This window comes from Nuphar pumila, chromosome 10 (assembly GCF_984573655.1).
Source record: "Nuphar pumila chromosome 10, dmNupPumi1.hap1.1, whole genome shotgun sequence".
NCBI classification, from domain to species: domain Eukaryota; kingdom Viridiplantae; phylum Streptophyta; class Magnoliopsida; order Nymphaeales; family Nymphaeaceae; genus Nuphar; species Nuphar pumila.
The window spans coordinates 116,726,905-116,753,657 of record NC_143258.1 but is presented as its reverse complement, the minus strand read 5'-3'; the positions used below and the strand labels follow the sequence as shown (position 1 = coordinate 116,753,657).

Below are 26,753 nucleotides of genomic sequence, written 5' to 3'. Positions count from 1 at the left end.
TTTAACAAAAATAAATATATTAAGAAAATTCCATCTTTGCACTGTTTGCTCCAAAATAAATAATAAAAACATCACTATTGTCATCATCAATGAAAAATTTTGAATTACGAAAGGACATTGAACGGATAGATTTATAGAAATACGGGATTATACAGCATCCAAGATCCCATGTAAAGCTCGATTTTGCAATGAAAAAATTAGCATTTCAAGGCAGGCTTTACGGGATGGACCTGTTCTAGACTATTGCTCCATGATCAATCAACTTGGTGCAGCGCCAAAAAATGAGATTACACAGCCAACAAGTAGGGTAGGTCTAAGCTTTGGCTTCACCAAGCTCGATATCTTTTACAGGGGTGTTCTCAACTCCATCCTTTAACAGGCTCACATCTTCTTCTGTTAGGCTCTCTTTGTACTGTGAAGCCTTGGCATTTGCTTGTTTTTCTTTCTCAACTGCCCAGCTATAAACAACCATGCCAATGATAGCAAGGGCCATGCCAAGTATGTTTTTCAAAGTTAGTTCTGAATCAAATAGCAGCCAACCTAGGGTCAGAACACATACTGTTTTCATGTGACCCAACACCTGGAATGAGACAGCAGAGAAGCGGCCAATGCACAGATACTGGCTCACGTTACAGAATACGGCAAGGCCACATGAAAGGAGTATGAAGAACTGCAGATTTTAGAAGATGGAGGTCTTAGTCGTCACAATAGTGTTTGAATAAAGACACTTTCTCTCTCACACACACACACAGATTTTATATATATATATATATATATATATATATATATATATATATATATATATATATATAGAGAGAGAGAGAGAGAGAGAGAGAGAGAGAGAGAGCTTACAATGGCACCATAAGACAAGCGATATCTGAAAATAAATTGACCACTAAGTAAGTAGTCAACAATAGGACCGAACAGAAAGAGTGAGACAGCCTGGATGGGAGCAGTCTTGCTTAACAGCTCAAAAGACCCGATTGAGTACTTTTTCTGTAAAGAACCAATTGACTGCAAGACAAAACCTTGTCAGTAGGCAGAAGTCTGCAATAACAGAACAAATATCGAGCTTCCATAAACAGTGGACAAACAGTATCAATTCAATGTCTCAGAGAATGTAGCTAGTCCTGTCAAGAAGTCCACAATAACAGACCAAAAATCAAGTTTCCACAAGCAGTGGACAAACAGCGCCAATACAATCAGAGAATGCAACTACTATGGTTAACTGGCCATCTGTCCTAACCCATTTAGGATGATCATTTAGCTTTGCACCCAGGGAGAAAAGCTAAACATGACCTGTGTAAATAATGCAGGCATGAGTATTATATCCAGGACTGATATAATCTGTTCCACCCTGTTTTCCTAATTCACTGTGTGAAAAGATGAAGCTAGCCCTGCCTAACCCATTTTACTAGTTTTGGTTCCAACAAGTTGGAAAGCAACCAGCGACAGGATCAAGATTTCCATACCCAATCAATCACACATGGACGTATATTTTGCTGAACCTGGCAGGTCCAAGCAGTCAACTCAAAACCCAGGTTTTACCTGGGCCAACCCAGATATAACCCCCTGTCATGCCCAAATGAACTAAAACACGCCACTCACTAAACTGGACCACAAAATGGACACAAAGACAAAAGACCAATGAAGAAATGAATGAAATCCATGCTTCAATGAAAATAAAAAGAAGAATGAAGGCCTCTGCAAGCATGGATAACTGAATAGCTCCACAGTTTTCTTAAAACACGTGGCAAAATCTTAAAACAGGTTTTATTACAATAAGGGATGACATGCCGCATTGCACAGACTGTTGTTAACAAGCAAATAAATGAAAACTGCTCCTAGAAACATGTGCACAGCAGTGCCATGAGTATAACTGATCCAATAAATGCTCAAGTCTGCAAAGCAGTGCCAAAATGGATGAATATTTTCAATTACCTGACACCTTGAACCAATCCTAAATAAAAAATTACAGTCTTTCTGATTGGGTAGGAAGTTGGCATTTCCTGGCTCATCCAATCTCTATGCCCATAAATTTACAATTATACTGATAAGCAGCAGGTTTGGCATTTCTTTTTCACTGCCTATGCACCATTTACGCAAAGACGCCCTAATTCATTGGAAGTCCATGAACAATTTTGGAGTTCATGGCTGGAAAAAAGAAATGCATCAGCAAACAACAGTCAGCAACGTCCAACACAGTTACCGAAATCTTCTTAGGTAGGTGGGAATCACACTTCCAAGAATCTCACTTTGGAAGCGTGATACTCCCAGCTTTCAAAACTTCATGGGAAACTCGATTCTTCCACGTTTCTCTTATGCCTCGCACACACTTGGGTCATGCTTCCCTACAAGCTTCCTATATGTTTCTCTCACATTTTTTTTCATGTTTTTCATGTGCTTCCTCTCACGCTTCCAATCATTGTTAGATTTTAACAAAAATTTAATTCACTAAAAAATTATGAAATATAAGAATAGCTTTTTTTATTTGCTTCCTGGTTGATTTCTATTTAGTTTCCATATTGCTTCCTTGTTTATTCCTATTTCGCTTTTAAATTAATTTCTCGCTTCTTGCTTCCAAATTTTAAAATGTCTTGTTTCTCGCTTCTGCTTCCTAGTCTGGCAACCTTGGTCCAACATCAATCCACAATAAACAATTTGCACACAACTGCCACAGCAGTATACGACATGCTGTAAGCAATGTGAGAATTCAGAGTTCCAGCCACGTCTTCATTATCAGCAGAAAGGTAGATGGAGGGAGACAAGGGGCTGCGCAGAAAGGTCATATCGTGACCTAGAAAAGTTGTGTTAATATACAGTGACTTACAAATACAATGGATGATAATGTCCTTGATTATAAATACAAAATACAAAATGTGCACATGTGCAAATTAGAATTACTAAAACATGTGATATGGATCTGGACCAGACATAAATCCAGAACCATATCACATCTTCTTTAACAGCCTCCCTCAAGTTGTGCATGATCTCGAATCATGGACAACTTGCTTTTTAAGAACAAAAAATTATATTTTGTCAACCCTTTTGTAAACATATCAGTCACTTGATCTTCAGTGCGAATATAGTATGGCTCAATTTCTCTCTTCAACCTTTTGCTTGACAAAATGTTTATCTATCTCGATATGTTTGGTGCGACTATGATGGATGGGATTAAAAGAAATATTTATCGCACTTTGATTGTCACACAATAATGATGATCTTGAGATAGATTCTCCCAATTCTGTTAGCAAGTGTCTAACTCACGTAGCTTCTGTTGTGGCCGCTGCCATGGAACGATATTCAGCCTCAATACTAGATCTGGCAACAACCTTCTGTTTTCTACTACTCCAAGACACAATGTTGCTGCCAAGAAATATACAATAGCCTGAAACTGACCTTCTCTCATCTAGATCTCCTGCTCAGTCTGCATCTGTATAGATAAAATTTTTATGAGCCCCATTATCTATAAGATTCCTCTTATAAACAAGTCCATCTCTCACCGTACCCTTTAAGTATCTCAATATTCGTTTAACTGCATCCATGTGCCCAGTTCGAGGTTCATGCATAAATTGAGACACTTGATTTACAAAATAGACAATGTCAGGTCTAGTGAAGGTAAGATACTGGAGCATTCCGACTATACTTCGGTATCTGGAGGGATCATCATATAAGTCTCCATCGTGGGAACTCAACTTTTGTTGTAAAACGCTCGGAGTAGCTAAAGGCTTGCAATCTTTCATTCCCGCTCTACTTAACAAGTCAAGAGTATATTTATGTTGTGTCAGGGTCAACACATTGTCTTTCCTGTCAACTTCTATTCCAAGGAAGTATCTCAGTTCTCCAAGGTCCTTCATTTTAAAATTATGACTTAAGAATTCATTGACTTTCTGAATATGACTGCAAGAGTTGCCCGTGATAATTATGTCATCTACATAAATCAATAAGAATGTGATGGTATGCTCGTCCCTGAAGATAAAGAGTGAGTGATCAAGAGTGCATCTGCAGAAACCAAGATTTTGAACTTTGAGAGAAAAACTATCAAACCAAAACCGTGATGCTTGTTTTAAACCATAAAGAGCTCTCTTCAATTTGCAGACATACGCGTTAGGATCTCCTTCTACATATCCAGGTGGTTGTTACATATAAACTTCTTCGTTAAGGGCCCCATGAAGGAAAGCATTCTTCACATCCATCTGGCTCAATGTCTATTTGTGATGAACGGCTAGAGATAATATGATACGAATTGTCCCCATCTTGACCACAGGACTAAAGGTCTCACCATAATCCCGGCCATATTCTTGAGTGAAACCACATGCAACAAGTCTTGCTTTGTGTCGTTCAATGCTCCCATCAGGTTTATCCTTGAACTTATAAACCCACTTAGACCCTACGATATTTCTATCATTGGGTCTGGGAACAACTTTTCATGTTTGACATTCATGTAACGCTTCTATTTCTTCATTCATTACCTCTATCCACTTGGGTGACTTGACTGTCTGATTGAAGGTAGTAGGTTCATCTTGCTTTTCAACCTGTGACAGAAATAACTGAAAATCCAGAGTGAAATTATCATAACTAACCCATCTCTGAATTGGGTGTCAAATTCTTTCAGATTTCCCGACAGAGGAATGATTTTCAGGTTCATCAACAATCATATCAGTAATGGTAGGAGTGGTTTTTGTTGCTCTTCTCGTATAGACTAGTCCTGAAAACATCTCAATCTCCTTGGGCGGCAAATTGTCAATCTCAACTTGAGTTGTGCAAGAGGTTTCATCCAGAACAGGAATAGGCATGGGAGAAACACTGAAATCAGATGAACACTCTCCATTGATGTTAGCAAACAACTCGATATTCAACCATGGAGAATAAACTTCAACACAATGACGCGTATTTTGAAAAGAATGCCCATCTTCAAAATTCTACTCATCAAAAACCACATTTCTAGAGATCTTAACACGCTTGGTCAGAAGCTCGTAGCAACGATATCCCTTATAATCATTCGCATATCCCACAAATATGCACTTAGAAGCTTTATCCTGAAACTTATTTTTTAATGATTTGTCAATGTGCACATAACAAACACAGCCAAAAACTCGTAAATTATCATAATCCGGTGCTGCCCAAAAAGAGTATAATAAGATGATTTATTGGCTAAAATGACCATAAGCAAACGATTTATAATATAAACTGCCGAGTGAAAAGCTTCTATCCATAACTCGATAGGAATATAACTGTCATGCAACATGCTCACCGCACTCTCAACAATGTGGCGGCGTTTCCGTTCAGCCACACCATTCTATTGTGGTGTGTGTGAGGAGGAAACTCTGCGACTTATACCATTGTTTCGAAGAAAAGCAATAAAGTCATTTGAAGTGTATTCACCTCCCCCATCACACTGAAAATTCATAATACTTGATGAAAATTGAGTTTTAACAAAGGCATGAAATATTCTAAACAATTGAGGAACTTCAGATTTATGTTTCATAAAGTATATCCAGCTATAACGAGAATAACTATCAATGAAAACAACATAGTATCGGCAACCCGAAGGAGAACAAGTAGGTGCAGGTAGGGGTGGCTAAACCTGACACGACCCGCCAACCCGCCTCTTAGGCGGGTTCGGGTTGGGCTTAAGCCAACCCGTTTAATAAACGGGTCGACCCGCGTAACCCGTTTATTAAACAGGTCGGGTTCGGGTTGAGGGTATGCCAACCCGCCAACCCGGTTGACCCGTTTAATAAATGGGTTAGGCGGGTGGGTCAACCCGCCAACCCGACCCGCGAACTTGAGAACCCGTTTACCCGACCCAACCCATTTATTAAATGGGTTGGCGGGTCGTGTCGGGTTACCCGTTTATTAAATGGGTCGGGTTCGTGTTTGCCACAGCCGACCCGTTTAATAAACGGGTCGGGTTCGGGTTGATGTATGCTGACCCGCCAACCCGTCGGGTCGACCCGCCAACCCGACACGATTGCCACCCCTAGGTGCAGGACCCCATACATCAGAGTAGATAATCTCAAAAGGTCTTGAAGTTCTTTTATTAATTGAATTAAAAGGAAGAACATGACTCTTGCACAATTGACAACTTGAGAATTGCTCATTGCCAAAAGGAAGACTCAAACTAGATGAGGAGATAAGATTATCTCTTACAAGCTTTTCAACAAAAGAGAAACTACAGTGACCAAGTCGATTATGCCAAATATTTGACTTATTACATTTAGACAGACTAAGAAGACATTTAGAAGAGAATTCATCGAACTCCAACGAAGGCTTCAAGACGACAGGAGCAGAAACACGAACAAAAGGATCTTTCTTGAAGATATACATATTTTCTCGTCGCTCCCCTTTAACGAACGTCTCCCTCGTTTGAAGGTCCTTGACATACACAGAAGAGAGAGTAAATTCGACAGAAGAATGTGTATCAACAAGTTTGGAGACAAAAATAATGTTCTTTTTTATATTAGGAGCACGTAGAACATTGGACAGTTTTATGGATGAATTTAAGAAGGGTATTATGGCATTCCCAGTGTAAGAAATAGAATGCTGAGTTCCATCTCCAGTGACAATAATGTCGTTATCGAAATAAGGAGATAAGTTCGAGAGTTTACCTGCATCTCCCATGACATGGGTGGCTGCCCCAGAGTCTATATACCATACTCCCTGGTCATCTTGTGCTATTGTCATCTTTGAAAGGGCTGCCAATAAAAGTTGTTGCATATCTCCACTAGATTTACTCCCATCAGTCTGCCTGTTTGACTGAATAATAGAATTCTTGCCTTTGTTCTGAGGGTTGAACCAACAATCAGCTTTAATGTGCCCCTTTTTATTACAGAGGAAGCATGTGGGAATATTTCTTGGATTTCCTACATAAGCATTAGGAGGCATGTTTGGGGTAGGAAGCAACCCACGTCCCCTTTGTCCACCATATCGTCCTCGAGCTCTACCTCCACAATGATTATTTCCTCCACCACGACCTTGTCCATAAACCAGCTCAGTAGCCAAAACATTTTGTGAGTCAAGTTGTCCACCATCACCATTAGAAAGGTTCTTCAAACTGATCTCATAATGTAGAAGTTTAGCCCGTAAGTCTTCAAAACTAGGTAAAACAGGTAAGCATGTGAGAGACGTGACAAGAACATGATAATTTGCTCCCAATCCGCTTAAAACTTGTTGCACCTTATCTCTCTCTGAGACTGCACATCCAACAAGAGCCAACTGATCTGTGATACTTTTTACCTTGTTTAGATATTCTATAACAGACATAGTGCCCTTCTTTAATGACTGAAATTCTCGCTTGAGATATAAAACTTTTGCTTCCGACATTTGAGAATAGGTTTGAGGCAACATATTCCATAGTTCAGTTGCTGAACAATCGTCTGGAATTGCAATTAGTATTTTCTGGGATAAAGTAGAAGTGATGTACATGACTAGTGCTTGGTCTCTTTTCATCCAAACTGTGAAGTCAGGATTTTGAATAATCCAAGATGAGACAACCCCTTTATCATCCTGTATTTCCTGTGTGATAAATTGAAGCAGGCCTGAAATTGATCCATCTAGGTACCCAGAAAGATCTTGGCTTTGTATGAAGGAAATTATTTGTCTTTTTCAGGTCAAGAAATTTGAATAGTTGAGTTTTTCATAGACAAGTTGACTCAAAAAGCTAGAGGAAAGACCAGAATGAGTAGAGGACGAATCTATATCTTTCAATTATGGATTGAAAGAGAGAAGAGAAACTTTCAGATGTCTTTAATTTCGGACCCTGTGCTGCGCACCTTTTTTTTTTGCGGAAAATGAGTTCTGGTTACTGGTTATGTACCAGAACCGCAGCATAGGTCTTTATGAAGATCCAATATGCCAGGATAATCGATGACGTGATTCCAAAACAAAAATAATTGACGTCAAACTGAGAAAATTCCACCCAACAGTAATAATATGCAGAATCAAGATTGTTTATATGAGAAATATAAAGGAAGAAATAATGAATCAAGATAAAAGATGATTATGAAGGACAAAAGATGATTTGAGAAGAAAAAACAAAACAGATTTAACGTGATCCGATTTTAGGATTAGTTAGAAAGAATAAGGGTGATAACAGAAAACAACACCAGATCTGACGTGATCTGTTCTTTAGACAGAAAATAGCACGTCAGATCTGTTCTTTAGACAGAAAACAGCACATCAGATCTGTTCTTTAGAAAAAATAACGAGAAGAATGAGAGGTAGATTAGAAGGGACCCAGATCTGAAGAGAAAACAGATCTATCGTGAAACAGAAAAGAAGATAAGAGAGGAAGAATAAGGAATAGAAGAAAAGAAGAGAAAATATAATGAGAGGTAGATTAGAAGGGACCCAGATCTGAAGAGAAAACAGATCTGTCGTGAAACAGAAAAGAAGATAAGAGAGGAAGAATAAGGAATAGAAAAAAAGAAGAGAAAATATGAAACCAACCTTCAATGGGCGGCGTAGATCGATTCAACCTGGCTCTGATACCATGTGAGAATTCAGAGTTCCAGCCACGTCTTCATTATCAGCAGAAAGGTAGGAGGGAGACAAGGGGCTGCGCAGAAAGGTCATATAGTGACCTAGAAAAGCTGTGTTAATATACAGTGACTTACAAATACAATAGATGATAATGTCCCTGATTATAAATACAAAATACAAAATGTGCACATGTGCAAATTAGAATTACTAAAACATGTGATATGGATCTGTACCAGACGTAAATCCAGAACCATATCATGTCTTCTTTAACAAGCAATTAGTATCACAATAAATGAACTATTTCAACTCCCCCCAAAAAATGGCAATGATTCAAAATTTCAGGTCAACAAGCAAAAAATCCAACACTTTAAGTACATCTTTGCCAGCTCCTTGACAGCTGTTAAACTTAACCATTTCATAGGGAAAATTCAGTTTAAGCACCATTATTCAAAATAAGATCACTTCTCCTAACATTCCCTGCTTTATAGGGCAAATTTTTCCATGGAAAAGTTCTTGTAGTCAGGAAATGTGACAAGATACAGAAATAGAAAACTTGATAGAATGTAAAAAAAGAAAAAGAAAAAGAAAAACCTGTGGAATCACCCTATACTACAGAAGTAAATTTGAAGGTTGAAATGACTTAACAAAGTTGTGGAGAATGGATGCTAAGTGAAATCAGATATCTTTACATATAAGGAAAGGTGTCATTGTGCACAGACACAACACACAGGCCCACATGTGTGTGCTTGTGCGCGCGTGCACACACACAAAACAAATGAGCAATTTCAGCCCCAATAACATTTCACATTGCTAAAATAAAACAAGCAAACAACACAAGGTGTCATGTAAAGTGAGCATGCAGACACAGCACACATGCACATGAGCGCGCACAGAGTAATTTCAGCTCTAAAACAGTTCATATTGTTCAAAATAGTACAAAAAAGAACAAGTGTTGAATGAAATTTTTGTATAAATGCAATTATTAGTCCCGCATTGATTCACATACACCCTAACTTTTCATGAAGTTGGTATGCATTATACATATGTATCATTTACTATTTATGTTTATAGTACATGAGGACGTTAACAATCATTTACGAAACAGTAAAAAAAGTCAATGAATTTAGACATGAAAAACCCTGAGGCAGCATTCTGATATGCTATGCTTTTGCATTAGATGTGTCCTTTTTAGGGTTAAACAACATAGCCTGTGTTATTTACAAAATTATAGGGACAACAAGTTATAAAGCTTCCAGAAACCAAACGTACAAGTTCCATATGCAGCTTCCCTCAGATGAACCATGTTACTAACACCTTGTGATATTGTCAAACGATGATAAACCAAATGATAATTTGAAAGAAAATAGCATACTCACGCATAAATATGAAAACAGTGTCACCAAAAGCAAGTAATCAGATGTGGAAAATTGTTCTAAAAAATTTTTCCTGCCATTCCCAGAGGCTTGTATACTAGCCTATCTACTAGAGATATGCAACTTTATTTGTTCAACAACATTGCTCACATGCACTTGATTATTATTTCAAATGTCAAAGAAGAGGAGAATAGATATGTAGTTGCTCATTCAAAGAAATGAAGAACCTGTACAGCCCATGTAAGGGGGCATAAGCCACATGAAGATAATTAAACAATGAAAAATATAAAAAGCCACCGACATAGAAAGTGTTTTAGATGACAGAAAACACTGAAAAGATGGAACCCTCTAGATTAAAGAACGGTAAAGAAGCCTTGCCTTGGTTAGATGTATTAGTTACATGCTTCCACTTATCAAGAATATATACAACTCTGGGCAAGCAAAGAAAGGATCATAAATATTTTTTTGTCCATATGTATCTCTTAAGAACATTGATGCCATGTATAAATTTCTTGTCGATGCGTAGTTTAATTAATGTAAGAAACATGACTGTTTTGTTAGAGCTGATCACAGACATATAACCCAAAGATCTTAGTGTACTGTGACATCTGAACAAGCTATGTTGTGAAAGTGCATCATGGAATCAAAGGTTGAATTAGGTTATGATGTATTTGTTAGAATATATATATATATATATATATATATATATGTTTTTCTTCTTTGTAATAGCCTCTAGGGGTATTGTGATAATCTTGTACATGTAATAGGCTATGCTCATTAGGGGCAGAATGGTAATTCTGTATATGTAATAGGCTCTGCCCTTTAGGGGCAGAACTGACTTCTTCTTTTTTTTTATTATGTCCTTTACACTTTTGTAAAGGACAGTTTTGTCTTTTAGTCAATATAGATGTTGGGAATCTCCAACAGCTATATTCAGTTGTCTTTTAGTGAATATAGTTGTTGGGAATCTCCAACAGCTATATTTCTAGTTGTTAGAGCCTTTCCCAACAGCTATCTGGTCCTCTTGACCCTCTTTTTTGTACATAAATAGGGTCCTCTTGTCCCTGTTAATATATATATATATATATATATATATATATATATATAAATTGTCATAACCCTTAGGGGTATTTTTGTCTTTTATCCTATGTAATTAGGTCAGTCCACTAGGGACTGTTTTGTAATCTTTATTTTATTTTATTTTCCTTTTTTTCACTTAATAACCAAGTGTTTTTGGACCCTCAAGATAGATTCATTGGGACCCTCCCCAACACTCATAAATATGACCGTTGGGGGGCTCCCAACGATTCTATGGGAGTCTTCCCTTGGTCCTCCATTGTGTATAAATAGGGGCATTGCCCCTCTCTTCCTTACCCTTTTTAGCACTCTCTTAATAAATACATTATTTATTTTTATGTTTTTGTGTCGTGATCTTGTGCTTAAGCCCTTAGTTGGCTCTTTGTATCTTGCCCATTAGCGGCTTTGGATTTGTGTGATTGTGCACTAGCCCTTTGTGGCATCTCTTGTACACTTAAGGCTTGATTATAGTCCCATTAAATGTTATGCATTTTCTTATTGCATATTTGACAAATAAAAATTACTTTTAAAGATTGTGTTCTTCTGTTGGATTTGTGAGTACCCCCTTTGTGGGTTCTTGTGCTCTTGCCTATAGTAGGTATTCTATATTTTAATCCTTGAGGATTCATTACATGGTATCAGAGCCTGCAAAATAGTGATTCTTGTAAAGCTTTTGTTCATGTGGACGTGAGATCGTGGAGTCCAAAAAAACTCTGCTTTTATTATTATCTCTCTCTCCATCTATACATATATAATCACTAGAATGTGAGAACTGAAATATGAGAACCAAAATATGAGAACTAAAAATATGGGCATTTCCAACACTTTTTTTGCAAATCCAACCATGTGGATGCGCTTGGCATGATGAATTTGATAGGAATCAACCATTGGATTGTATTTGTTATGAAAAAATATGATTTTTGAATGCTTGAATATTTATGAAGAATATGAGCCATTGATTTTAAAGCCTTAAAAAAATCTCATTTATGCATCAAAATCAGATGATTCAAGAGTGTATTCTTATGAAACCAAGCATGTAGATCACATCCGTACAGTTAGATTTAAGAGAAAAGAATAAAAAATTCATAAAAATTACGGTTCACACATTAGTTCTCATATTTTCAGTTCTCATGTTCTAGTAACTATATATATAATGCATTTCTTAGGCCCCCTTTTTTGTTAGGTCTTGTTAGGCCCCTTCAAAAATCATATTTTTAATTTTTTTTTCACTTCTAACACCATAGATGTGATATATAGGTTTTGTTTAGTGGGAACCGGATTTTGGATCACTGGAATTTGACCTGTATACAGGTTTTTCCGGTGATCCAAAATCAATGGCAATGAAGGTACCAGTTTTTCTCGGCACATAAAAATATGTTTTTTTCGTCAAAAAAACATGATCCAAGAGTCGATTCCTACTAAATCGAGTATGTTAAACACATCTAATGGTCCAGATCTATCATAAAACACTTAAAACCTATGGGGCAAAACGAGAAATGGGGCTTAATATGTTCATCTCTCTCTCTCTCTCTCTCTCTCTCTATATATATATATATATATATATATATATATATATATTCTTTTATATGGAGGAGGAACGAGAAACCATTGTCACCATTCTCGTGAGACTCAATAACATCAACTATGTGATGTGGGTATCTATAATGAAACATCAAATTTGGGGAAAGGGTTTATGAGGCTTGATGGATGCCACCGAGAAAGAGCAAGAATGACAATGGCAAGTAAGTGGCGCCTCAAGGAGATGATATGACTAGAACCATTGTCGATTACAAAAAGAGATGGAAAGAGTGGAAGATGGGTCATTCCAAAATTATTGGGTGACTCGTTAATAGTGTTGACATAAAGTTCTCTATTTTGGCAAAATTTGATTTTGCCAGTGATGCTTGAAAATTTCTCCAAGATATGTATTGTTTAAAAGATATAACCTATATATGTAACCTCCAAAATAAAGTGAGAACCATGACCCAAGGAAACATGAGCATAAGAAAATATTACAATGCTCTTTCTCTCTTTTGGGACAAGTTAGCCCTTTTAGAGCCTAGTGAAAAAAATAAAATAAAATTGAGCATTTGTACAAATTTATTAATAGGCTTTAGACCCGAGTTTGAGGGGACCAAGTTGGCCCTCTTTAATAGAAGAGGTGTTTCTTCCATAGTTGAAACTCTAAAAGAATCCACTATGAAAGAGAATAGATTAAAGAAACCTTCATCCACCAAATATGAAGAATTGGTGCTTGCTATGTCAAGGTCCGAAAATCACAGAGTCTACAAGCCTCCTCACTTTGAGAGGAATGCAAATGACTATGATTCCAAAAAGAAAATCATGTCATTTTTGCGTAAAGAAGAAGAGAAAAGATAGTGGCTTCTATGGGGCCATCATTCGAGAAAAGTGGTATAGATGAAAGCTCCAAAAGTATTGGAGTCATGTCATTTGCTCAACCTATAGAGGCACTACAGCCACTACTCAAAAATCAAACCTCTTTCCTTTCCGGTGCAACCATTTCTACATGTGTCGACCCCAATAGGACTTTCGATTCTTGATTCTGATGTTTCCTTCCATATGACTCCTAATGAATCTGTACTATCTGAATGATTCCTATGTTTCAATCGCCGATGGGACCTCCTTAAAAATCAAAACATTTTGGTACTTTAAAAAACTCTTCTAAAAATAATTAAAAATTTTATGTACCAAACATCATAGTACCAAAATTGAATTTAAATCTCCTATTTGTTTCACAAATTGATGACCATGGATATAGGATCTCTTTTTCATCTAGTGGTTGTTTGGTGCAAGATCTCCGGTATGAAAAGTCGATTGGGTCAGGTCATAGAAAAGGGATCTCTACTATATGGATAATTTAGAATTATCTAATCATTTTTTTTGTAATTTTGTTGAAAAGAAGGATATAGAAAATTGGCATAGGAGATTAGGACATCCAAGCATGTCAAAATTGTATTTGTTTCCTTTTCTTGAAAATTGTAATGGAAAAGGCTTGGTTTATGAAGGTCGTATTCTATGAAAAATGAAATCTTTACCTTTTGGGACTAATCATTTTGTCTCTAAATAACCATTTGAGTTAATACATTCGATGTATGAGGACCGACACCGATTATGACTAAAGGAAGAGTATCATATTATGTCATATTTGTGAATGATTATAGAAGACACACATGAATTTACTTTCATATACTCAAATCTGAAGTATTTGATTATTTTTAAAAATTTCATAGTTATGCCAAAATTAATTTAAAGCTACTATTAAAATTCTTAGATCTGATTCCGAAAGAGAATTCTTATCAAATGATTATCTTGACCATCATGAAATCATTAACCAAAAATCTTGCCCATATACCCCACAACAAAATAGTTTAGCCAAAAGAAAAGATTGGCATATTATTAAAATAACTAGGACTCTTCTCATATCCAAAAATGTGCCAAAAAATTTTTGGGTCAAAGTCACCCTTACAGCGGTCTATTTAATTAATATAATGCCTTCAACTATTCTTGAAAATATTTCTCCTATAGAAAATTTGTTTAAAATTTCTCCCGATTATAAAAGGTTGAGAATCTTTGATTGTAAATGTTTTGTCCTTACTAACAAAAATGATAAGTTTCTGACCAAAGTCATTCCTTGTGTTTTCGCAGGTTATGCCGAAAACCAAAAAGGATATAGGTGTTATGATATAGAAAAAGGGCAAACTTTATATTTCAAGAAATGTGACTTTTCTTGAAAAGGAAAATGGTTTTGATAAAATTGAGTTTAAGAAACATTGTGAATACTCATTCTTGTTTGATTTAATTAAAGAGCATGATAATGTTAATCATATTATTGATGATAATATGGACGATAACAATGATATTCATGATGTGCATGAGAGTGACAATGATGACTCATGATGCACATGAGAATAACAATAATAATCCAAATAATATAGTTGAACGTCAATGAAATGCAAGACCATCCTCCATGTGCATTAGAAAGGTATTTTCAAAGTCAATATATAGACTAATTTAGTATTAGAAGATCTACGAGGATATCTAAAGCACCTAGTAGGTTTGTATCCTATAAATCATTTGAACCTAACTATAGAGCATGTCTTATGATCCTTCATTCCTACGTAAAACCATCTTCCTATAATGAGGCTAAAAATCATCAAGAGTGGATTACAACTAAGAATAGTGAATTAGAAGCTTTAGAAAAAGCAAAAACTTGAGAGATTCAATCTTTATCTATAGGAAAGAAAACTAAAGAAAACTATAGGATGTAGATGGGTTTACAAAATTAAAACCAAGATTGATGGAATATTAGAAAAATATAAGACTAAGCTACTGACTAAAGGGTGGTACCAATAATATGAAATAGATTATGAAGAAACTTTTGCCCAGGTAGCTAGGATGAACACAGTTAGAACTCTCATTAATATAGTGTGTATTAGAAAATGACTTATCTTTTAAATGGATGTTAAAATACATTTCTTAATATAAGTCTTAATAAAGAAGTCTATATGGAACCTCCTCCTAGATTAGATCTTACATATGAAAAAGTTCTTCGCTTGCGAAAGGCTTTGTATGATTTGAAACAAACCCCTAAGGCTTGCTATGATCATTTTAGCAATGTGATGGTTCAACTATGCTTTAAATCTTATTACACTGATACTATAATGTTTGTTACGTCTTCTGATGCAGGTATAGTCATTCTACTCCTCTATGTGGACGATATGATTATCACAAGCGGTGATAAATTGGGAGTGTCATATCAAAGATGTTCTTAAGGTCAACTTTGATATGACAAATCTTGGTTTTCTTCGTTATTTTCTTGGAATTGAAGTAGCTTATTCACTCGCGGGTATTTTTTGCCTCAAACTAAGTATGTAGCGGAGATAATAGAAAGATCGAGTTTATTGATGAGAAGCGAGTTTATAGGCCAGAGGTCATCGATGCAAAAATAAACCTGTGAAAGATCTAACTCCGTACCGTTAAATGATTGGGGCCTTAACTTACCTTTCTATTACTCATCCTGCATGTTATTCGTACTGCTAGTTAATTCCAACATTCCCCTACAGTACATATGAGTGTTGTAATGAGAATAATTACATATGTTAAAAATACTATTAATCATGGTTTATTTTTATTATCTTTTTTCCCGTTAGATGTTATTGCATATTCCGACTTTGATTGGGTAGAAAATGTAAATGATTGACGCTCAACCACTAGATTTTGTGTTTTTATAGGTGATTCCTTGATATCCTGAAAATGAAAAAAAAAAACAGATGTCCCTATCCTGTACAGAAGTCGAATATTGTGTCATAGTCACTACGACTTCTAAACTAGTGTGGTTGAGGCAATTGCTAGAAAACTTGAGAGCTCACATAGAAGAACCTTCAAGATTCCACTTCCTTCTAGGAAAACTCTTGGTTGTCACCCCCATGAGTTTGAGGGGGGTGTTATAATATATATATATATATATATATATATATATATATATATATATATATATATATATATATATATATATGATTTTGAAAACCTCCCTAATGAAAAACTATCTCAGACCTCTCAAATGGATGTTTTATTGGATTTTTGGTATTTTTTTCAAAATTCCAACCATACAGATGTAATCTATATGTTTGTTTTTATAGGAACTAGTTCTTGGAGAATTTGATTCTTATGCATGGATAGGTTTTTATAAGTTTCAAAAATCAAAGACATATAATTTTCATAAATTTTTGAGGCTCCAAATACCATTTTTTCTATCCAAAATTCATTATCCAAGTATCGATTTCTAATAAATCAATCATGCTGAACACATCTGTATGGTCAGAATTTTGAAAAAAACACCAAAAAAATTTCATTTGGTAGGTTTGGGACCGTTTTTATTAGGAAGGTTTTCATTCCCCCCCCCCCACACATACACACACACACACACATATATATATATGCTTTTCTTCTTTGTAATAGATAATACCCTCTAGGGGTATTATGGTAATTTTGTACATGTAATAGGCTCTACCCATTAGGGGTATAATGGTAATTTTGTACATATAATAAGGTCGGCCCTTTGGAAGCAAAACTGACATCTTTTTTATTTTATTTTTATTATATCCTTTATACTATTGTAAAGGGCAATTTTTTCTTTCAGTCAATATAGTTGTTGAGAATCTCCAACAACTATATTCAATTTTGTCTTTTAGTGAATATAGTTGAGAATTTCCAATAGCTAGTTGTTGGAGCCTCTCCCAACAGCTATATGGGTCCTCTTGGCCTTCTTGGTTGTATATAAATAGGGACCTCTTGTCTCATTAGATATGTATTTTCCTAATGCATATTTGATAAATAAAGATTATTTTTAAAGATTGTATTCTTGTGTTGGCTTTATGAGTGCCCCTTTGTGGGTTGTTCTTGTACTCTTGCCTATAGTAGGCATTCTATATTTAAACCCTTGGGGATTCATTACAGTATTATTTCAAAAACCTTAAAGTCACATGTAATGAAACAAGCGAAAAGTGAAAGTACAATGTGCACAAGCATAAACATAAATCCACTAAGGGATAATACAAAGGCACTAAGGCATTGGGAATATTTTTCATAAGTAAATTGTTGATTTCTTTCTTCACGTCGGTTATAGACTTGTATATTTTGAAAAGAGTTATCAACTAAATTGTCATAAGCAAACAAGAAAGTGTAGTCTACTTATTTATTCCTTTATCAAAACCATTTTTATTTTTAGAAACATAAAGTTTATTGTTTTTAGAATCAAAACATGGATAACCTTTTTATTTTCTCCATACCCAATAAAAACATATTCAATAGCCTTTGATGATAGTTTATTATTTTTGTGAGAAAGCACAAAACACTTACAACCAAAAATCCGTAATCATTTGAAATTGGATGTTATTTTAAACAAATTTTTGAATGGGAAAACATTTTGCAAAGATGAAGGCATTCTATTTATTAAATATGTTGAAGTCAAAACAACTTTGGCCCCAAAAAAAATTGGAATATCTTTAGAAATGAGTAAGGTTCTTGCACTTTTCATGATATGTCTATGTTTTATTTCTGCCAACCCATTTTGTTGAGGAGTTCTAAGACAAGATCTTTGATGAACTAATTTCATTTTGCTTTAAATAATTTTAAAAATCATTTGACATATATTCACCATCCAAATCAAATCTGAGAATGAAAATATCACTTTGAAATTGATTTTTGATCATCACGTGAAATTCTTTAAAAAAGGAAGACATCTAGTTTGAAGTTAAGGAAGTAGACCCAAGCATATCTAGTAAAGTCATCAATGAATACAACATAACATGAATAACCACCCTTTGATATGACCAGAGAAGGACCCCATACATCTGAGTGCACCAATTCAAAAGGTCTTTTTGAAGCAAAAGTTATATGAAGAAAAGTGATAGATTTCATTTTTCCACGGATACTATCCTTAAAAATAATATTCTTTTCATTCTAAAAAGTTTCTGCAAATGGGAAAAGATACATCTTTGAAAAAATTAGATATTCAAGTCTTTTATGCCAAGTTTCTAAGTCTTTTTCTTGGACATAATTACAAAATGACTTGGAAGGAAGAGACAAAAAACCATGTAATAAATATCTCTTCTATGACCTTGCCCAATCAGCTTTCCAAACTGGAGAACCTGCACGGAACAATCCTTAGATGAGAAAGAGATTTTACATCCATGGTCAAAAGTTTGAGAAACTGAAAAAAAAAATAAGTTAAGTTTAGGAACAATTTTAATTTTTGGAACAAAAAAATGTTGAGAGGTTATAGAATCCAAGGTTCCAATACTATTAATTTTTAAAGAGGTCTCATCGACAGTGGAAACATAGGATAGATTTGAGTTAGTGCATATATCGGAAAGAGTGTTCTCATGTGAAGTCATATGAAAGGAGGCCCCTGAGTCGAGAATCTAAGAGCACATACCTTAAGGAGAAGAAGAATCTATAATGACACTGATGGAGATGAAGATTTGAGTAGTTATTAAAGTGCCTTAGTTTGATGAGAAATAGTTTCTTTGAAATCTCCTCAACTTTTGCTTGCATCTTCCTTCTTAGGTGTGGATTCGCCCACGAAAGCAACCTTATTCTTAAGCTTTGGACAAGCCAGTTTAATATGACTCGGTTCATTACAAGTGACAAATAATCCTTCTACTACTTCCACAATTATTTTGTCTCCCAAAGGGTTTAGGCTTGTAGGTCCCTTACATTGTTGTTGGGCCTACACACCGCCAACACTTCATCTCATCCTCTTGACATGCTAAGATGAGTTTCTTCTTGGCAAATTTAGGCAATGGCATCCTCTAGTGGTAATGGAAAAAATCTATGGAGAAAGGAGGACTGAACTTGTTCATATTCAGGACGTAGACAATGCAAAAATTGGAAAAAGTGTTCTTTTTCTATTCGATCACGCCTTAGTTCCACATTTTTTGTGACAACCCATTTGGGTTCAAGAAGTGCTAACTTATCCCATAGAGGGGATAAGGCACTAAAGTAATCACGGACACTCATATCTCCTTTCTTAGTGGTTCTAACATTTTCTTGCAATAAGTATGGTCTCGCAAGATCCTTTTGAGCATACATGCCTTTCATAAATAACCAAGTCTCGTTTGTCTTTCTAAATTTAGCAATGCTGGCACATATTTTAATATCAACGTTGTTCATAAACCATGCAAGAATCTTCACATGATTGCTCTCCCAATCTTCTACTTTGAATTGATAGTCATGAATGGCTTTAGCACAATCATCTCCTTCAAGAGCTTTTTCTTGATCTCCTTTTAAGCTTAATAAGTTTTAATTGCGGCTTGAAAACCATGCCCATCACATAACCCCAAAGTTTTTTTTCCCTTGAGATTATCTGTTATGGTGGTAACCCATATCATGTAGTTTGAAGAAAGGAACTATCTTAGAATCATACTCCACACTTGAAGATGAGAGAGAGAGAGAGAGAGAGAAGAAGATGGCAAAGGCACGTCCACCACAATTTTCACAAGCACACGATCCTTGATCACCACAAACAACTTGTTCCAAGGTCCTTGCAGAAAGCGAAAGTACAATGAGCATAAGCACAAATATAAATCCACTAAGGGATAATACAAAGGCACTAAGGCAATACACAAGCACAAAGTGCATATATGGCTTCAAAGAGCCAAAAAGAGAAACATGGAGTTAAAATATAAATGATTATTGAATAACAAAATGCTTTAGATAAGCATTACAAAAGGAGGGAACAAGAGGTCCCTTATATACAAGTAATGAGGCCTAAGGAGCTCCCGACAGCTATAAATATAGCCGTTGGGATGCTCCCCAACAACTCCATGGACAAAGACCAAAGAGGCCTTGGTCTTTAATAAAAAGACCAATACAATAAAAATAAAATAAAAAACAAAAAAACTGTCCCTAAAGGACAGAACCTATTACAAGAGTGAAATGACCAAAATACCCTTGAGGGGGCAATACAATTTACATTTAAGATATATATATATATATATACATATACACACACACATATATATAACTATATATGACTGCATTTTAAGTTTTTAACATATCCTAACCAAAATAAAAGTTGACACAACCATAAGAAGCCAAAAGATGGATGGTGAGGGTGCATACCACACAACCATCTAAATCACCTGAATGAATTCATATCATAAGTCCTAAAATTCCTGATGATAACATGAATCAGATGGAATGTAAACATTACGAGGACCATTTAAGTTGCGTAAACTCAATTATCTGTTATCAGAGATGTAGAATCCAATCTAACCTAGTTTGATTTAAATGCTTCTTGGTTGACAGACATCCTCAACTTTTGGATGTATGGAGCAGTGTTGTGAGAGGCGTACGCCTCAGTACTTGAAGCGTACGCCTCACAGGCGAGGCGCACACTCAGTACCTGAAGCGTTCTGGAATTGCTTTGAATACATAATTATCTAAAATAATTTCAAATATAACACTGTTTGGATTGCCCTCACTATGATTTCAGCTAAATGTTTGATGCAAGTTTCAATAGCATTAATAGCTCCCGATTAATTACGTGGTGGTAAACCACTAAAAATCTTGCATTAGTATAACTAACTTAAATTTGCATATACCTGTATATAAGTAAGAGATGTGCGCAAAAGTGCATTGCTGAAAAACTATAGTTTCATGATAGTTCTATTGCATGTATGCATTTGATATGTCCAAGAAAAAAATATTTATATGCATCACTAAGATTTTTTTTTTGTTTAGGCCGTTTTTGATGGAAACAAATTCAAGGTTATAATTTAAAAAATTGGGAGCTATTTATTTTTCAAGTCCTTCAAAAACCTTATATTTACTAAATCAACCATCAAACAAACTCATATATGTATGTTTATATTAAAAAACCATTTACCAGTGCTATTTTATTAATATTATATATTTTATTATTTTGATCATGAAGCTTACGCTTCAACGCCTCGAGGCTTACGCCTCGCTTCATAACATGCTCAACGCCTCGCTTCGCCTCATCGCATTTAACAACCTTGGTATGGAGAGTAATAACTTCCTATATGAACGAAACCCAAAAAACCATCAGTCAGCTTTATCAAGCCATCTTTTGACAAGGTGATGGCCAGAATGGCGAAGATAGTGCCATCCATGGCATGTGGCAGCCTTCCCACCATTACCAACCCGCCACTGCTGATGAAAAAGCAACCTGCCTCCATTCCATTTATAAGCTGGTAAAAACTAGGTTGGCAACCAAACTGGTTGAGATCTTGAACACAAAATACAGACCTGGGTGAAGGACACAAATAAGCTTTCCAAACTGACAGCTAGGTAACAGCATAACTCAAGATGGTATTATTCAATAGAATGAAAGTAATCATCAGGAGATCAGAAAATTGGTTCAGTTGGGACCAGTTTGGCACCATCATGGAAACAAAATGCAGACCTGCATCAACCGCTGCATTTCAGCTTTCCAAGCTGACAGCTATGTTAAAAGCACAACTCAAGTCAGTACCATTCAATAGGATGAAAGCATCCAACAGGTAATCAGAGAACCGGGATAAAGTGAAAAGACTACAGTATAAGAAGGCTAATTCCCTGCACCAAATATTGGGGACTTCACAATGAAAAGTATGCTTCAAAGTTAGGTACAGAAGACATGAAGCCATGTCAATAAAACAAAGAAAGATATAGATACCAGACCATGACTTAGACTTAGTTGTCAAGGGCGGCGCCGCCTAGGTGACCTAGGTGCAGCCCCACCGCCTGGGCGACCAGGTCTGGGCGGTGAGGCCCTATATTGCCGCCTAGGTGCTGTTAGAATTTCATGTCATTTCTTGTACATAGTATACGCTTGACAGTATAAATATATTCTCAAATATATTTCGTATATAGGTGGTTGTAATCTTATCCTTTTTTTGTAATTTTATTTTTTATTTCTCTTCCTTTTTATTTTTTCTCCTTTTTGACCAGGTTGACTAGCCGTTAAGCAGCTCTCAACAGCTCTATTTAGAGCCATTGGAAGCTGGCCCAACGGCTAGCCAGCCATCTCTAGTGTATAAATAATGGGTTGATGCTCCTTTGTATTTTATGCTTTTTTAGAGCATTCTTCCTAACAAAAAGTTGATATTTTTATGTGTGCCTTAGTGCATTTTGTGATATTTATGTCCCTTAGTGCACTTTGTGAGTGATTACTCTTATCAAGTCCTTAATAGACTTGATTGTTACCAATATTCGAGTGCTTCTTTACAGGCGCCACCTAGGCTGTCACCGCTTAGGCTTTTTTTTTAAGACATATCATTTGTTTTCTTCTTCGAGGAGGATAAGAAGAAGAAGAAGAAAGAGAAGACAATATACATGTTTCTTATTATGTTTTTTATGATTTTTTTTTATTTTTAGGCCCCGCCTAGGCTCCTCCTAGCACCTATGACAACTAAGGACTTAGAACACACATTGATCTGCTGTCCAAAGTATTGCAAGCACATGTGCACTAAGGCACCCTTAGGGAGCCGTAGATGAGAAGGGTGATGGGAGTGGAGAGCAAAATGGGTGATAGGAGTGGAGTTGTCAACTACATGCTTTACAGGATGTAGTTGAAATGGGGACACAGGAGGTCATCTCCACTCCTGGGCCAACACCACTTTCATCACCAAAATCCAAGCTTCCAAACAGCAGCTTTGGTAGGTCGTGTAGGTGGGATTTACTAAATCCCAATCTCCCCTCCCATCTCCAGATCCCAAACAGAGCCTAAATGGATTTCAATAGAGAAACATGAAAAGTTAGGCGAAAATGAGTAGTGTGATACCCAATGGTGCCGCTGAGTGAAGGGCCACACAATCTTTGTCATAAGACTAAAAATTGAAATCAGATCCAACAAAAGAAAAAATGCTTCAAAAATTCCACATATTCAGATGCCAAAGATTTATACGGAACTCCCCCAAACAGAAAATAAGGGAAACATAGTATTTGCCTTCATCCAGTCAGAAGAAAAAAGGAATTGAAGGCACAAGCACAGAACATCATTCTCCTCAATGTCATAATTAACGAGAGAGAGAGAGAGAGAGGAGCACTGCTCAGTCGCAGATAAGGTATAACACCAGCACGAATCGACTGCACAACACCCACCAGTGGTGAGCAATTCTCAACCATGAAACTGCAATTATTAGAGGCCAAACATAAAATATCATGAGAACAACACATGTCCCAACAGAACAGCAAACCGGATTTTTTAGAGTAAAGCAACACTCGGTGAAATTGACTGGACGTGAATTCAGCAAATCACAACATGAAAAGAAGCGTCGATCATGCCTAACCATCCAATCACATCAATTTCCAATCATTCCGAGCTCACACGAGGCAGCATTCGAAGCAGAATACATGTATCGGAACGTAGCGGAAACAAAGGTCACAAATAGAGAGGAAAAGAGTTCTGAGAAGCCACCATAGAGGGGCGTTTAGCATCAGAATTGGATATATGCAGAAGGAATCCAGGAAAAGGAAGAGGGAGAAAAGAAAAGCTCACAATTTGCTGTAGGGAGGTGGACAAGACGGCAATGCAGGCACAGAGGAACCCTTTAGCGTTCACCTTGACGTCAGTGACGGTGCACACCCCAACGCCCAACACCACCACGAAGACGGCCATCTTGACCTCCCTCGTGTAGCTCTTGTTATGCAGGATCCACTCCATCACACAAACCACCGGGATCATGCTCAACTTCGATATCTGCATGCATCACAGAGAGGGGGGGGGGGGGGGACTCATCAGATCCGGTCCATCAAGAAGCGAATTCGTCGAGCAAAGAGAGAGAAGGAATAAGGGAATACCTGGTAGAAACCAACGGAATTGAGCATAAGGCTGAAGTTCATCCCGGCGATCGACATGTTAGCAACGATCGAGAACCAAAGGAGCTCCCAGAAGGGCACGTGCTTGGACGCAGAGTAGCCGGTGACGTTGGAGACGAATCCCACCAACGCCGTCACCGCAAAGTGGAATCCCGTGAGAGATGTGGCTGCAAGAGAAGAAGGGGGGAGAACCATTCGTCACCAAAAGGCAGGAGATCCACAGCTCTTCTTTTCAATCGGATCGAAGAAGGCAGATCTGAGAAGAAAATTTTGATAGTGGGAGAAGACAAGGAGGGGGTAGTTACCGAAGTAGAAGGCGTATCCGCTGCGGGACATCAATTGCTTGTTGGCCATGATGATGCCCACTGAACTCACCACATTCATGGCCCATGCCCCCACATCGGAGACCGACGACGTCTTCTTCTGATCGGCTTCCATGGCCGGCAGACCACCACGGTGAATTCCGAAAGAGCAAGCAATCGAACCGGAAATCAGCAAAGGCGTAGGATAGGCTTTTCTCGTTTCTCCCCTTTTTGCACTTTGCTTGCTCTCCCCTCTTGCGCTCGCTCTGGAGCATCAACCCTTGACGTACCAAGGAGAGCAAGAGAAAGAGGGGGATGAAAAGGAAGAAGAAGCAAGAAGAGTCCTCTCACCCTCTCCCTCTCTCCCCTTTTTATCTCTCTCCGTTCTACAGGAGTATTTTTTATTATTGACAATTCATGGTTTGTAGGCGAAATCAAAATGTTTCTAAGAATAATTCAGTGAAAACCATCACAGCCCTTCACTTCTCTCCCATTTTTATATTAAAATAATGTAGAAAAGAGAGCAGTTGATTTTCTTTTATTTCAGTTCATGCCAAGTAAAACAGTTAACATGAAACAGAAAAACTTCTATTGTTTTTCAGGTACAGGGTCACTCAGAGTGAGGATGATGCAAGAAGTATGGTTGGCATTCTCCGAAACTCTCAGTATCGGATCGGCTGCAATAGGTTTGGTGATTCGGATGAGTCAACTCGGTAACTTGGGCGAGTCAAGGTTTTTTATTAAATTTATTAAAATTCAATTATAAACATATGAATTATAAATTCATTTTACAAAAATTAAATAATTACCAAGTACGATTCCTATTTAGCTAAATTTAACATAAAAATATCTATACATGAATATCATACATTTAAATATTTACTAAAATTAAATAACAAACATACAAATTAATTATTTTGTTTGCTTTGTAAATAAATTTGTTCAACTAGACTGCGAGCCGCCAAATATTTACATGTGAAACGGCCCAATGGGAAGGAGGGGGCCAAGAGACATTTTGCCCAAGGACGCCTTAGACTAGACATCACTGTCTACCGACGGTCCTCAAGCTGCAACATCATTGTCGGTTTCACTCATCCCTTATGTCATCCCCATGTTCATACCCCTCTTCAATCTAATCTTATCAATCTTATGTCATCAAATTTGACCTTATAGATGGATTGAGCATGGTCTATTAATAAGAATTGACCATTAGATTGTATTTTTTTAAGAAAAATTATGAATTTTTAAATCGCAAAAATTTTGTTCTTTATTAATAGTTGATTTATGAATCGCAAAAAAAATCCTGTATACTAGTTGGATTTCAATGACTTAAATATCGATCTTCACTAAATGAACGTTGCAGATCACATGTCCTGTTTGATCCAAACGACTTGCATCAATCAAATCCCAAAGAAGGGTAAGAAGATGGGGGATGACAGAGGGGAGGAATAAAACCCAACTCCTCCCCTTAAAGAAAATTACTTGTAAGTTATTACATCAGACAACTTAGCCACTTTTCCGTACAATGGACGTTAAACTTTTTATTAATAACTGCGGGAGTCAAACACGTTTACAAAACAATGACATTATTGCAAAACAAAAAAATGGTGAAACCGAGGGGCCATCCGACCCCTCGAAGCTCGTCGGTTAGCTACTCGAGCTTCCTTAACATGAAAAGATTTCACAATATTTGGTTATTAAATACCTGATCACCCTCCATCTTGGGGCCAGGGCCCGTCAGGTATGAGGCCCAAGACCTGATGGAGGGTGATCGAGTGCTTAAATGCACGATTTTTTGTGCAATCATATTGCACCCGATCCAGACTCTTTTCCTAACAAAATTTTATCAACGTCGTTTTACTGTTACAACCCCAAACCATCATATTAAAGATTATAAAAGAGTTCATGAATTTTCAAAATTATACTTGTACAGCTGGCCCCCTTTTGTCTTCCTCTATCATGTGCATCTAATCGTTCGGTAGAAGGTTATGGGCTGCACTTTCCGCTGATCAGGAACATTTGTTCCTAGAGTTTCGCCTATCTATGTTTACCGGTGGTGGTGGTGGTGGTGGATAGGCTCCTTACAGTTGTTGTTGTAGGCAGGATGATGATGCTAATAGTTGAAAACCCAGATGGCTGACCTAGTGACTTATCATCAACCCTTTTACTG

At 36.7% G+C, this 26,753-nt stretch overlaps 1 protein-coding gene and 1 long non-coding RNA gene across 2 annotated transcripts; both read right to left on the bottom strand.

The window, feature by feature from the left end:
• On the bottom strand, positions 1 to 24,969 carry LOC149828034 (UDP-rhamnose/UDP-galactose transporter 1-like). Its single transcript, XM_090019825.1, has 5 exons — positions 24,587 to 24,969; positions 24,264 to 24,448; positions 23,962 to 24,162; positions 853 to 1,014; positions 1 to 670 (listed from the first exon to the last, which is right to left on the bottom strand). The coding sequence occupies exons 1-5, from the start codon at positions 24,717 to 24,719 to the stop codon at positions 314 to 316; spliced, it is 1,038 nt and encodes a 345-aa protein (XP_089875951.1). The 5' UTR covers positions 24,720 to 24,969; the 3' UTR covers positions 1 to 313.
• LOC149828035 (uncharacterized) lies at positions 18,394 to 18,970 on the bottom strand. Its single transcript, XR_016435014.1, has 2 exons — positions 18,892 to 18,970; positions 18,394 to 18,604 (listed from the first exon to the last, which is right to left on the bottom strand). It is a non-coding gene; the product is annotated as an uncharacterized LOC149828035 (long non-coding RNA).
• Positions 24,970 to 26,753: the final 1,784 nt, after the last annotated feature.